The sequence below is a fragment of the Platalea leucorodia genome, assembly GCF_965183815.1.
Source record: "Platalea leucorodia genome assembly, chromosome: 7".
NCBI lineage: Eukaryota > Metazoa > Chordata > Aves > Pelecaniformes > Threskiornithidae > Platalea > Platalea leucorodia.
This window is the reverse complement of record NC_138829.1, coordinates 73,253,724-73,268,286: the sequence shown is the minus strand read 5'-3', so window position 1 is coordinate 73,268,286 and position 14,563 is coordinate 73,253,724. Positions and strand designations below refer to the sequence as shown.

The 14,563-nt window shown below is 49.2% G+C and overlaps 1 protein-coding gene across 3 annotated transcripts in view; it reads left to right on the top strand.

The window, feature by feature from the left end:
- The window catches only part of PTDSS2 (phosphatidylserine synthase 2), a 30,641-nt gene extending 18,889 nt beyond the window's left edge, over positions 1–11,752 (top strand). For all 3 annotated transcript variants that reach the window (XM_082318516.1, XM_082318517.1, XM_082318518.1), the window contains 5 exons: positions 571–689; positions 1,423–1,537; positions 3,520–3,665; positions 8,846–9,031; positions 9,273–11,752. In XM_082318516.1, coding sequence (XP_082174642.1) covers positions 571–689; positions 1,423–1,537; positions 3,520–3,665; positions 8,846–9,031; positions 9,273–9,417 — 711 coding nt within the window. In that variant the 3' untranslated portion in view covers positions 9,418–11,752. The remainder of the gene's footprint in view (positions 1–570; positions 690–1,422; positions 1,538–3,519; positions 3,666–8,845; positions 9,032–9,272) is intronic.
- Positions 11,753–14,563: the final 2,811 nt, after the last annotated feature.

Below are 14,563 nucleotides of genomic sequence, written 5' to 3'. Positions count from 1 at the left end.
AAAAACTTAGGAAATTAACACTCTATGCCCCGCTTCTTCGAATGCAGAGAACAGCCAATTTTTTTTCAGCTCAAGAGCTCCATCTCCAGAATTAACGCATGGCAATAAGACAGAGCATGGGGAGAAATCCTGTGTTTAATTTCACATCTTGAGCCTGGAGATAAGTCATTTCTTTAGGAGGCAGCCGGAAGCTTAAAGAGCACGTCAAGTTATTGGGCATAATAAAATCCAGTCCGTAGGAACACGTTCAGATTTTTTTGGTGTATTTCTGAAGTTCTCAGTTAATAGCGTGGAGTTGAGCTGATAGTAAGTGGGAGGAGGTCTGTTCTGTAGCAGAATTAATACAGCAAAAGAGAATCTGCAGCCCCGATCTGCGGAACACACTGGCTTTATGTGAGCAGACTTGGGCAGCTGAGGCTCTTTCTCCCGGCGGTTCACGCGCCTCTCTCCTCTGGGGGCGTTCGGTCCCGGTGGCTGAGAGCGTGTCTGCACGTATGGGTACCTGTAGTCTCGTCCCTCTACAAGCTTCCCTCTTTCTTCTCCAGCATCACTGTGTTTTTCTCCTTTCAGTGGATCATGGATGTGATCTTATGTAACGGATTAGGAATTTACTGTGGGATGAAGACTCTGTCTTGGCTTTCTTTGAAAACCTACAAATGGCAAGGACTTTGGAACATTCCTACATACAAGTAAGCTGGTGTAGAGAGTCACTCCGCAAGCAGCAGCACAGCGTAAAGCTTGGGCCGGTGCTAAAGGTCTTGGTTGTTGAAAGGTGTTCTGTTGGGGTTAATGTGAATGAAAGAATTCACGTGTGTTTAGATGACTCAAGTATCTAGGAACTTATTACTGCATGGAAGCTCGTTTATGAGAGTTTTATTTAACTTGCGAATGAAATTACTGAAAATACAGCTGTCTGTAAGGAGCATTGCCTGATGTCTAGGAGTGAGGGCATCTTGTGGAAATGAGCTTGTTTAATGAAATTGTTAAAGGAGGTGCAGGAATCCAAGTCAGGATCATACTCTTTCATTCCCAGCAAGGATCTGTTTGGTCCTTGTGCAAATAATGCGTTCCCTAGTAATCAGAACTTCGCAGTAATTGGGACGCTGCAACTTAAAATTTAATAAATCCCCTGTAGCCTTGTACCAGTAATGAGCTACCCTTTCCTGTAGCGTGTCTTTGCTGAGCAAAGCAGAACTGAGGAACTGCTTACTACAGTGGCTGTAGTATATTAAAGTTTAAAATGATAGTTCAAATAACAGGCTTCTCCCCAACTCAGAATGTTAATCTCATTAAGTCGTAATTTTTATGGAGTAAATGGAGGCATTTTGCATATGTGAATTGGGTCCCAAATGGAAATGTTAGTAGATGTCCCTTATGTGCTGTTTCTTAAAATTGCAAGAATGTGTTCTGCTTTTCTTTCAGAGGTAAAATGAAGAGAATTGTCTTCCAGTTCACCCCGTATAGCTGGGTCAAATTTGAGTGGAAGCCAGCGTCCAGCTTACGCAGATGGCTAGCAGTTTGTGGCATAATCTTTGTAGTAAGGAAACTTCTCTGTCTTTTCTCTGTCATTTGATGTAATGTTTTGTGACACTCAAGCAGCTGTACAAACAGTAACTTAGGCTGAAACTCTGACACGGTGACGTTTCTTTAGTTGAGGCTGGAAGAGATCACTTCCCAATCCGGCAGAAAAGGTGTCTGTTTCCATGTTTCTCGTTTACAGATTCATTGCATAAATATTTGCTCTTGCTTGCTGAACAATGTTGATTGGCAAGGTGAGCAATATAAACTGTGATCTACCATAATTCAGCAAGTAACTGCTGCTACCAAGACATTGGCTTTGGATGGAAGTGGCTTGTTTCTCTCAATCTTAAGCAGATATATGTCGCATTTCAGCTGCAGAGGACTGCAGCCAAGGCCTCGGGCTTCTGTACGTTAGCTCTGAGCAGCACGGCTCCTGAAGTGCACAGTTTTGCCTCAGATAATATTTTGAATTTGTATTATGGGAATGCATCATCTTGACTTCGTAACTTCCATTTCGCAGTCGCAGGTATTGCGCACACGACACTGATAGGGAGGATAACCTTGGCGGTTTAAGTGCTCTTTCCCCACTCCTGCCTCTTCTCAGCCGGGGGACTTTGGCCTTTGTGCTGTCCCTGGGATGTCACTTGGCTCTGCTTTGAGCGACTCAAACTTACTTCAATTCAGCAACTGTGAAGTTTAACTAAAAAAACACTTCTGGTGATTCCAGAGACGGTGGGCATTAACCAGTTTCTGTGTTACTGCTATGGTACGGGATATAACCCCGTGTATTTTTTAACAGTTGCTAGAACAGCATGCCTTTAAGCATCTTGAAATATGGGGAGCATGGTTTATTTTGGGGTCTGTCCAGTGAAGTGCCCTGTTACAGTTTGCTGAGTGGGACACGTTAGTCAGCTCGGCGAGCCACCGCCGCCTCTCTCTCGCAGTAGCATTGCATTTTACGCCGATGTCAAACTGCAGACCTGAGCTGCTTCAGGAGCAGCGTGCTGTCTGTGAGTACACAAGCAGCGTTCAGCAGTGCCAGCAGTGAGTGCCAGGCAGTTTGCAAACTCAGTCGGTTGAATACGAGTTCACATCCCCTGATATCCGCTACATAAGACGTTTGCCAAGTTCATGCAGCACGACAGACTTGCTGAGGCTCCCATAGTTTACGGGAGAAGTAAAGGAAATGTGCATGCAGAAATAAAATGCGTGTTTCTCCGGATGGTTACTGTGTGCATACTCCCAGCTTTTTGCACCCCGAAGAAACCGGGTTTTAGGTGCTGGAGCAGATTTTGCAACTGAGTGGCTCCATTGAATTTATACTAGTCTTTGGTATAATAATGCTTCTTTTAGCAAAGCCTAGCTTCAGCTGACAGTTTATAAGCAGCTTCAGGTATTGGTTTGCTCTTTTGGATTAAACAATGCTTAATGCCATTTATAATTTCTTTTGAAGTGAGAAACTTCTGTCTGCTGGCTCACTTAATCACATCGCCAGGGCAGCTCACTTGAGAACACTTTGCTATAAATGTGTAACCAATTCTCCTAAGTCGGCTTTGGCAGTGGCATTTGCATAACTATAAAAAACCGAACCAAACCAAAAAACCCCAGGACGTGCTGCGTATGCCTCTTGTTATTTTGGGGTTCCCTCAGTCAGATTTGAAATGGTAGTGAAAGGACAAGTTGTTGCCTTTAGGATTTGTTATCAGTAGTCTGCAAGTACTTCAACCTCCCGACAAACTTGTTCAAAATTAGAGGCAGTGCTTGTCCAGGTTTCTGTTGTGGTTTTTTTAATACCTCTTCCAACACACAGAAAATTTTTGTGGGACAACCCCAGCTGTCCTTGGTCGTCGTCGCAGCTGGTGGTGGTGCGCTCAGTAATACTGAGTAGGAGTCGTGGCGTTAGAGAAATGGCGGGGGGAGTCATGCAGGGAGAGAGGGAGGTTCCAGGCTTCATGCAGTGAAGTCTTCTGAATGTAATTAAAATGTCCTTTTTCTCAGTTTTTATTGGCAGAGCTGAACACGTTTTACTTGAAGTTTGTCCTTTGGATGCCACCAGAACACTACTTGGTCCTGTTACGACTTGTCTTTTTTGTCAATGTGGGAGGTGTGGCTATGAGGGAGATCTACGACTTCATGGACGACCCGTAAGCCAGTCCTCTTGTGTATATACCATGTCAAGCTTCACTTGCTTTATTTTGAATTTGCTCCAGCTTGTTGGCATCCATCTCAGGGCAGTAGTTCAGCTTGTCGGGGACAAAAAGGCCTAATCCCAAAGCATCTGCTTTGTGTTCTTTTGTTTTGGAGGTAAAATTCTGACTACATCTGGTTAGAGAACAGCTGTTGTTAAGGGCATTCGATGTGCACTGTTTTTAACCTCAGTTTTTAATAAATGATCACTCTTTTGAGAACGTAATGCGTAAATTAGCTGGAGGGCCACTGGCTTGTGGGCAGAGGAGTACTGAACTCCACTTTCAGATTGACAGCCAGGAACTACAGTCCTTAGATGTACCTTCTAAGGACAACAGGGCCCAAACTAAAAAAAAAAAAAAAAAAAAAAAAATGTTTCTTAAAGGCGCTTCTTTTCTTGAGCTATCTTCCAACCGGTCCCTGGTCCTCTGGAGCTCTTGTGGCACCCTCTTGCAGATCAGAGGACGCTTTATAGCAGAGTGTATTGAAGGCGAAGTGCACCCATACACAACAGTGCATGTACTTGCAGACTGTTCCTACTTAAGCATCATATTTGTCCTTGCTGCTTTTGTTTCTGCAGACCATGTAAGACCTGAGAAAGCTTTGTTCTCAAAATCACGTTTTCTTTTAAGTTTTAGTAGTAATGTCACAAATTGCCTGAGCCCACATCTTAAGTCTAAGACAACGTCTGGCTTCAAGGGATGTTTCATTGTCTGTCGCTGACCAACGCAAAAAGTGTCTGTGTTCAGAATTTAGGGTTCCAACCTTCTATGAAGATCAGTTTCCCTTGCAAGGCTTTGACTCCTAGAACTGGGAAGAAGGGTCAACCCACATTGCTTAGTCGGATTTCAGGACATTCAGCAGTGGCAGGCTGCCCCTGCCTTTGGTGTCGGACCTACTGGTTTGGGACGTGCCTCCAACTCAAAGGTAAGAAGAGGTCTCTGCCTCTCACTGGTGAGCTCCTCTCCTTAGCACCATTCACAATCTTCTGGTCCTTGTGTTTGGGTTGGAAAAACTCCTTTGCCCTCGGTTCAACCACATGGCATAACATTGAAATGTAGGAGAATCATCAGTCACCGGTGCCTCATTGCTGATTCAGCTTGTTGCCATTCTTCCAATGAGCTGGAGAAGTCCATCCAGCAAGCCGAGGCTCTCATCTTGAACTGCATGTCTTCATCGTTGCCGCCACCACCTACTGTTCCATTTGTCCTGGTGGGCAAGGTGACTAGCCCCCTCGCTTCTGAGGTTCGTGGCTCTGCTTGACGCCCCACAGAGCTGACCTCATCAGACTGTTCTGGCAAAATGTTAGAACCTAGCATCTGGTCTTACCTAGTATCTTCTCTGTGAAGGCTTTTGCAACTGGGCTTCAATTCCTTCATGCATTTCAGGTCATCCAAGCAGAGATAATCTACCCCCGTTTTACCAACTTAACAGGGTGTATTTTCACTTGCACATCGTCTTGAACCAAGGAACTGTTCTGGATTCTTCCTGTTGCATTGTAGGGCGAAGCTGCTGGGGAAGAGCAGGCTGTACCAGAGGCTCCCAGCTAACAGCATATGAGAAACCTTCCTGACCTTTTTCTTTTGGAAACGCACTCAGCTTCTTAATGGACAAAGGCTGGAATATTCCATTGACCTTCCTTGTCAGAAACATGGCTCGTTGCCTTGTCTGGTAGTGACGGGATTGTCTGAGATAAACCGATTAGATCTCTTCAGCTAACCTTGCAGTATTTAGTCTAGAAAGTAGTGAAGTTCAAATATGAAGACTCTCTTTTTCCCATTCAGGATTCTTAGTATCGGCAGACAGTTCTAGGGCTTTGCTTTCAGGAACTTGGTCTGAGCATGGTGACAATAAAGTACGTAGAATTGAAATAGTCCAAGAAGAGGGGTGGTTCTCGAAGCTTTTTCCAGCTCTTACATACCACGCTCCTGTTGTGAACAACATGCTGCCTCTGAGTTCTTGGGGACTGGCTATGTGAAATGGTCCTGACCAGAAATATCTTGATGCGAGAGTCTGTAGCATTTGACTGTGTCATATCTTCCTGGTTTCTAGTCTTCAGGTCTCTTCCAAGGAGTCTGCATTGAGGCCATGAATTTTAATCTCATTCATCAAACAAAAAAAGGACTTTTCTTTAAAATCTTTCACGAGTAGAAGGGCAGGAAACAAACTCTCTTCCTTGGCAGCTTGAGGTTCTGCACAGCTCTTCTCTTGGGGTTACCTTTAATTCTTTTTTGTCAGTGTGCTCTCATAAGCTAGTGAAAGAAGATGATGGCAAACGAGGAAGCAGATCAGCAAAGCAGAAAGCTGACCTTGTCATCTGAACAGCTTGAGCTCACAGTGAGAGATTTGCTGTTTCGTTTTTTCTCTCTATCCATGTGTTAAGGCTGGTTTCTGCCCATTTAATCTGTTGTACCAGATGAACCACCTGGAGCAGTTTCTGAAGTCCTTTCATCTGAGTTGGCCTAGGCAGGATACTTTTTTAAATGGAATGCAGTCATACCATCTGCATCAGCAGTAACCTATGCTTGATTTACTGCATCATATTTTATTCCAGGGTATTTCGACGATTTTGTGTAGTTTGAACTTATGCATTGGTGTCAAATATGACTCTCAGGCCTCGTGTTTAAGAAACTGTGTGTTTTGTGTGCTTGACTTGCAACGACTCCCCTGGATTCGGGAGAGCGAAGAGAAGCTCTGTTTGCCCTCCATGCTTAGATCCCTTCCCAGATCTGAGAATCCAAGGGGATGCAGTGGAGCAGATATGCCTGAGCACCAGGAAAACACCTGCTAAAGGAAGGACGCTCTCTCCAGTGCAGCTGCTGGCATCTGATGGGAACAGGGAAAGAGAAACTGGGAGCAGATGTGCAGTTGCAGCTCCCTCTGCCCCAGCGCTACTGGGGATGCCTGGGGCCTGCTCTGATGTGCGCGCACCGGGCAGTACGCTAGCTGGAGGCGGCAGGCGGGCTTGTTTCTCTGCCTAGCAGAGGGAAGCATTAGCAGAGCAGCCACTCTCCAAGGAAATCCTAATCAGGGATTTGTGAGGTGGCTTCTCTTTCATCCACTGCATGGCAAAACCGGCAAGAAAATACAGCCCAAGGAGCTTACGTGGCTACTGAATATCACAGCGTTTACTAAATCAGTGCCTCAGCCAGACAGGAGGCTGTGCATCACGGCAGTCGTAGACCAGACTAGAATTTCCCGTTGCTGCAATGCCCTAGAAGTACTGCAGAGGTCATCTTAACACGTCCATCCCTCTCTCCCCAGCCCTCTCTAGGTTTGTTGTATCGCCTCGCTCCACATCTCTGTCCTGCCCCGGTAGTCCTGCCACTTGACACTGAGTTCTTCCTGGATGTGTTTCACTTCGCACCTTACGCTGTGGCAGGAATGGAATAGCACAGTAAGCTGGACAAAAGGGAAAGGACCTGGTAGGAAAACGTACTTCAGAATACGCTGTGGTCAAGTGAGAGGGCAAGGCCCTCTGCAGAATAGATGCTCCCTGTGATTAAAGCAGAGGCACCTAGAACAAAGGCAGAATAAGGAATAGCAGCAGGCAAAAAGAACAGCCGCCTTTACGTTTAGTTGGTGGCGCTTCTATTTGCGTGGTTTCTCTCGGACATCTTCAGAGACATAATCATCAGATAATGTAGCAGGGTTAGGGCTAACAGGAAAGTGAATGCTTCTTTGTGTGGTTTTTGAGTAAAAGATAGCATCCAAAGGCTGTTGAGAAAAGTCGTGTGTCCTTGCTGGTGAAACAGTTTGTGGTTATGGTGGTCGAGGGTATTGCTTTTCTCAAGTTCAGTCTTCCTTGATTCAAATCAGTTGGATTTCAGGAAACATTAATTAAGTCATGCCTTTGAAAAAAAAACAAAAGAAAAAAAAAAAGGACATACAACTTGTAGTAGCTTTCTCTTGGTTCTTTCCTCTAATGGGAATAAAATCCCATTTTAGATGCAGAAGATGGGTGATGGAAGAACAAAAATTTAGTCTGCCAGGCGGGAGGTGATGTACTTGACTCTGTGCTGCTGGATAGCACATCTGCAGGCACAGTGGTGCTGCGGTGGGCAGGATTTCGGTGCAGTCCAATGCATAAAAACCGGCTTGTTCTGTTGCCCAAACAGAACCCCGTTTGATTACTGACACATGAATCACCTGGTCTGTCAGGTCAGTAAGCTGTAAAAACATCAGGTCTAGAAACGACATGAACAGACAAGGTCAAGAAGCGGAGGATCTAACTGGATGAGATGGAGCAACTTCCCCAGGTTTCTAGCGATAGGCTACTACCTGTGAGGGTAAGGAGGTTTCCTGAAAGGTATTCCTCTAGGTGTTCTGGTTTTAGGTATTTCCCGTGCAGGAACAGGTGACCCCAAAGATGGTGTATTTCCAATCTCTCCTTCTGCAAGCAGAGCCTCGGAATAGATGTCTGGATTCTACTGCAGTTTGGTTTCTGGCATTGCTGATTGATGAGTCCTTCACTAGACTTGTACATAGCACTGCAGCTTCTCACTGCCTTGTCTGGGACTGCTTAAAAACAAACCCTGGGGATTAAATATTAATCATGTATTTGCCCCGAGGTTGTGTTGTCCTAGAAGTGAAACGCCGTCCTTGTGTCTTCCAGTATCTTGCCTGTTTGTTACAAGCTTGCTTCTTTTAAAATCTGTTCAGAGATCATTAGTGACAGCTCATTGAATACCTTTTTGGGAAGAGAGTAAGTTTTGGAATGCAATTATATAGGGGTTAAATATGGCTATGGCAGTGTGACTTGGCATTCGCAGAGGAACTCTAGGAGTAGGGCTCCTATTTCGTACCGTACCCTGAACCTCAGCTGATCTCAAGCTGGTCAGGTAATTGTTTGATGTGGTTTTACCAATACCCTGAAAATGGGGATAGTTCCTGGTGTCGCGTGATGATGCAGTTTAACTTTTCACGTATTTTCAGAGCCTCTCGGAGGAAACTTAAGTGATACCGACATGAAAGTCATCAGCCTGCGTAGGCTTAGTACATGTGTAATCCAAACTAGACTTTTAGAATAGTGCAAAGTTGAATGAAATTATTACGCCAGCTGTCTTCTTACGAATATTTCTCTGAATGCTTAATTTTACAGCAGTAGCTTTGTTTTATCTGTGCCTTTCTTTTGCAGGAAGTTCCATAAGAAACTGGGTCAGCAGGCATGGCTGGTTGCTGCTATCACTGCCACGGAGTTCCTGATTGTCGTGAAGTACGATCCATACACGCTCACGCTTTCTCTTCCGTTCTACATCACCCAGTGCTGGATCTTGGGGATTATACTTGTGCTCACCTGGACAGCCTGGCGCTTCTTCATTCGGTAGGCAGTGTTTGATGTGCGACACTCGGGTCTAGCCTGGGTCTTACGGGGGGAGTTCTTCTGGACACCCGTTCAAAAGAGTATCTTCAAATGCATGCTGTCGTTGGCCTTCAGTGCCTCCTGAAGACAGATTGCAACTCTTTTGGGTGGCTAAAGCCGCAGTGGTTTTGTGTAAGAATTATTGAACATCAGCATTGTTTATTCACATCACTAGTTCACATCTGTGTGTTTTGCTTTTTAGTGACATCACCTTGCGGTATAAGGAGATAAGGCGACAGAAGCAAGAGCACAAATATGAAAAGGACAAATGCTTGAGCAATGGTGACGGACACTCATCGATGCTGGATGAACAAAACGGGAACAAACTAAGGGAGAGGAAACTCTGAGCAGCAGAGAAAGGGCTCAAAGGAACTCGTAGTGCTCAAGCTGGCCTGGTGGACAGTTTCAACCTTATCCTACCTAACTTGTAATTTTCATTGTTAGCTTTCCAATGTGTGGAAATCCTCTCGGGGAGAAGATGTCACTTTGACGTACACACCCTTTCTCCTGACGTGCACCTAGTCAGAGTCGGAGAAAGTCTGTGTAGAGGGAAATCAGAACCAGCACCGCTGCAGCGAGACGGGATCTTCATTCAGGCGTGTCGTATGTCTTCCCTGGAAACCAGGGGTGGAGACGAGGGGCTTTAGCACAAAGCGCAAAGGGAATCTAGCTGATCTATTGCCAGTAAACTGCGAGGTTTCGATGTTTGGGCATTAGGAACACTTGTTTTGGAGCGTACAGATACCAGACACAGGAAGGGAATTTTTTTCTGCTGAAACTACCTTGAGCTGTGGAGTAAGGTTGTTTAAAGTGTTCAGCCACCAATTAACAGAACTGCAGTGAGATAAACATAGATAAACTGAAGCTTGTGAACAAGTTGCGTAACTTGCACAGAATGTAATACAGAACACTACTGTTACAGCCCCTTAAGACGGGGCTTATTGCCTTTCTCTAAACTGACTTTCAACATCCTGGAATAGCCTACAATAGTTTTACGTTGTGTCACAGCTCTAGGGAGACAGACGACTTCTCCTTAGGTTTCTTTTTTTTCTTAGTTTTTCATTTAGTCTTGGTCATCTCTTAAGTGTAAGGGGAGGTTAAGTAAGAAAGGTCAACCTGCCTTTCCTTTGCTTCGTGGAGTAAAATGTGTTACAAGCAGAAAACTGGGAGTTGCTCCATCAGTCTTAAGTTATTTGCCTTATTCTCAGCTCTTTTAGTTTGTTTACCAAGAGGGTTTCATTCTTGGTGTCTGCTGTACGGGACACGTCTGGTTCTGCCATCCTTCAGAGCTGCCCCGTTCCTCCCAAGGTAACTCCAGACCGAGCAGTCTCCCGAGTCCGACTGGGGAAGGCGTTGTCTGCAGCCACGCACAAAGTAGCTGTCACCGTGCCGCCAGCCCTGCCAAAGGAGCGAGCTGAGGCAAAGTGCATCGGTCTTCCCCAGGCGCCGCGTAGCAGCGGAGGTCTGCAGGCCAAGCTAGACAGCAGTTTTGCTGGTGACTCAGCATCTAGGAAAAGAAATTGGAAACCTGGGCTGCGTTTGTTGTTTTTTTTTTTTTTTTAAGTCATTATTCCAAAATGTAAGTGCTACACTACACATCAATTTTGTAACCTCTGCTCTAAGCCTTTGCATCGGCGTCTAAGGCACTGACGTAACCGTAACCATATCACTTTTTAAATACTGTGATCTAATCTGGCTGTTAAAGCGTATTTTTCAGGGAAGTGTTTATCCAGAAGCAAATGACATAAACACCACCAGTAAAATGTCAAGAGTGCAACCCCAGACTTTTGAAGTGGCAGGAGACTTGTGGAGCCGCTGACTAGCAGACATCCGCAGTTTTGATCCGTTTTGGTCTCGTACGTGAATGACAACCAAAATCCGCATTTCTCCCATGTTTACAGGGTGACCCAAATACTTGCCAGCCCTAAAGGACGGGCGCTTAGCAGTAGGGCAGTCCTCCGCTAATCGAGCGCTTTGGTTGCATCCGCGTTGCTCAGCGGACGAAGCAGGGTTTGGGGGCCGGGGGCTGCCCCGCTTGCTGAGCAGACGGAGAGGAGGGTGACCAGCATGAGGGGTAGCGTCAGGCTGCTTTCTCGAGTATGCACAACGTACTGTGGATAGTCGCTCAACGGCTGCTCTTAAATGCTAGTATTTTGCTGCTGTGAGGTAGTGAAGAATGTATGGCTGTGTAACTAGATGCTGACAAGTCTGTGAATGGGCAGAGAATGCTGAGCGGAGCACGTATTTATTTCTATGCCTTTCCACCCGGAGTCGTTCTAGTTCCAGCTTTAGACCAGTCTTACGAACTGTTCACCGATTGTTTGGTAGCTCGTACCAGTGTGTTGTGCTTGTGTAGTCCCAGCTGAGCGAGGCTCAGGTCCGTCTGTCTCCATTCTGTCTGTGCTGATTCACGCCGTGGCCCCCGCCATCTCTTCGCAGGACGGCCTCCCGGCTCTGCCGCGGTTCGGGTGGCGGCAGGCACCCCGGGAGGGCCTGTCGCACCCGCCGCCGCCTCCCCTCCCCGCCAGAGACCCACTTCTGTACATTTGAAATGAGTTTTGAAGAATACCTGTTCCCTGGTAGCGATTCCGGAGCTTTCACCTAATACATAAACCACTGACTTGTTCGTCTACATCCATCTAAACAGCTTTTATGGTTAGTCTGGATAACTGAACCGGTGTAATAAAGCGATGTTTGCTGGTGTGTTCTTTGGTACAACATGTGCCTGCTCGTGGTTTGTCTTGCCGGTCGCCTCGCAGGTGGGACTGGGGGGCCGAGGGGGCTTGGTTTGAATTCCCCTCCGGCAGAAAGGCTGTCGAAGGCACCGGCGCTGTCCCTGACGGACGCTGGGCCGTACGGTGATGAGCTTGTCCCTGTTTTCAGAGAAGGGATGTCACAAGCCCTTGGGCCGCTGTTGGAGTTCGGGAATGCTTCTTGCGGTGCATTTGCAAGGGGATCTTCCCAGTGTGAAGGGGACTCGGGCTACGCACGGCACGGTCGGTAATTCGTAGTCTCGGTGCTTCCCCTGCAGACTGATGCCTGGTGCGGCAGGTGGGCTCTAATTGCAGTCTTGCCGGCTTTTAGGAATCCTTTTGTGATCATCTCTCGGAGGAGTACTCAAAAGCACCTTCATACGGAGAAGATGAAAGGACAACTGATAAGCCTCACTTAAATAGCATTTGGGGTGGCATGAAATGAGACCATGCCTGTGGAGATGAGAGGCAGCGGTCTCCCCCTTCCGCACGCGTCTGTCTTGCTGCGCGTTTCCGTAGCTTGCCTTTGTCGGAAAACTGGAGCAAGAGACCTTCCTCATGAGGGTACGCCCTCGTATTTGTAGTGAGGTTTACCAAAGGTAAGTTGTAGGCTTTAAAAAGGAAAAACGCAGGGAACGGTTGGGTGGGCGAGAACGTGCTCCGCTAGCGGTGACCTCTCGTGCAAGCGTCTCGCTGGGCTGGAGGCAAGCTGGCGGGGGCCTGGCCCTGCTTGGAGGTGTATGGGTCTGATGTCCCTCAAGCCCGCTTGTGCGGACTGTCGGATTTGGTAGGACAGGATTTTAGGTGGTGCTTCTGGGTCTGTAACGCTCTGATAACAGCTCCGGAGGAGACCGCCTGCCCGCGCCCTCGCTCCCGTCCCTGCTGGCCCGCGCTGCGGCTGTGCTCCGCCGCCCGTAGAGGCCGGTTGTTCCCCTCCGCTCGCTGCCCACGCAGCTCTAGGGACCACCGCGGCCGTGGGGCCGGACGGCGGCCGGGCTGCCCGGAATCCCCCGCTGGTGCACGCCGGAGGTGCCGGCCCTGCGTGGGGCCGCGTCGGGCGCGGGTTCGGGGCAGCAGCTGCTTCGGAAGCCAGCCAGCAGCGCCCTTCGCGTCGTTCTGCCGCCCGGCGCTCCAGGCGCCCGCGGCACGGCTCGCGGTAAGGCGCTAACCTGGGCAGCCAGAAAAGGGCTCGGCGCAGGCGGCCCGTGCCCCGCGGTGCGTGACGCCTGGTTGCCGCCAGCCTGGGGGCCCACCTCGCCACCCCCTGCCCCCGGCGCTACCCAGCCGCCTCTCCTGCCGGGAGGCGGCAGCCAGGGCTGCCCCAGGGTTTCTTTGCTGCTTTTTTTTCCCCATGACTTTTTGGTCCTGTGCTGGCCTGTATGATGCATCATCAGCTTCTGACACAAGTATTCTGCTCTCTTGGGTTTTGGTTGGTTGGTTTTTTTTTTTTAAGCTGGCCTTGCTAAGCCGTGCCTAGCAAGGGAGTGGGCAGCAGCCCTTGCTCGCCTGCCGGTGAACGCCAGGCGCAGGAGCCGCAGCGATCCTGTCCCTGCGAGGCGGTAGCCGGGAGGGCGCGCGGGGCCGTCGCCGCTCCTGCTCTCTCGTGCCCCTTCCCCAAAGGCGCCTTCCCCCCGCCTGCGCCGTCTGCAGCGAACAGACGGGGGCTGCGCGGCGTCGGGGCGTTCCCTGCCCGTCGGCCCCAACAGTTTGGCCTTTAGGTTTGAGCATCTTCTTTTGGATTTTTTATGTGGGTTTTTTTCCTAAGTGGATAAGCAGTCTTTTTAAATTATTTTTAGTCTTAAAAGGTTGCGGAGCACTGCTCTGGGTGGTGTTTCCTACAGGAATTCAGGCTTGGGCAGGGGAAAGTAATTCAGGTGAATGACCTGGGGCTGAACGAGCAGGCAAAGCGCTGCCCGCTGTTAGGTGCGAGGGGAGACCCCCTCCGCAAGCCAACGTATCGGAACGGCCAGCACGGGAGAGACGCCGCCGCCATCCGGAAAATGCCAGATGCGGGGGCCGGCTGCTGCCGGGGGCTTCGGCTGGAGGATTTTCGCCCAGAGCGAACGGCTGTCCCTGCGCAGGGGGCCGCCGACCGTGCCGCAGGAGCGGAGCCGGCTGAGGGGCCTCTGCTACATCCCCGCGGCGGTCTGGGAACCAGCAAACCCCAACCGCCTTGCTGCCGGCTGAGCAGCTCGGGGTTGGTGGCTGGGGGGCTGTTGATCAGCCTGCATTGCCGAATGCTGTTATTCAATTTTCCTCGCGGTTACCTAAGGCCTGACCCACGCACACGGGTGGCAACAGACTCGTGCCGTCTGCTAGCAATACGAGTGATGTTTAATAGATCAGTTGGCATCTTCGGCTGCCAGACTGGGCCGCCGCAGGCTGCCGAACCGCAGCCAAGCCCAGCCCCGCTGGAGCAGCTCCGGAGGTCGCTCCGGTTGCCCGCAGGCTGAAGCGAGGGAGCCGGGGGGTGGCCCCGCGAGAGGGTGCTGGTGGCCGGGGCTGCGCCCGGCGAGGGCCAGCCTGCCGCCTCCCCCGGGAGCCCCATTCCTCATCTCTGCTGGGAATGAGGTTTGGGAGCGGGGGAAGGAAGCCGCGGCTTGCTCTTTTTCCAGCTGGGTTTTATACACCTAGAGGACGGGCTGCATTCTGGAAAAGCCTGAGTCCTGGCGGGGCCGGGAAGCCCGGGAAAGGAGCCTTGGTTGCAGGATGAGGCTCCTCTCCCACCCAGGCAGCATTT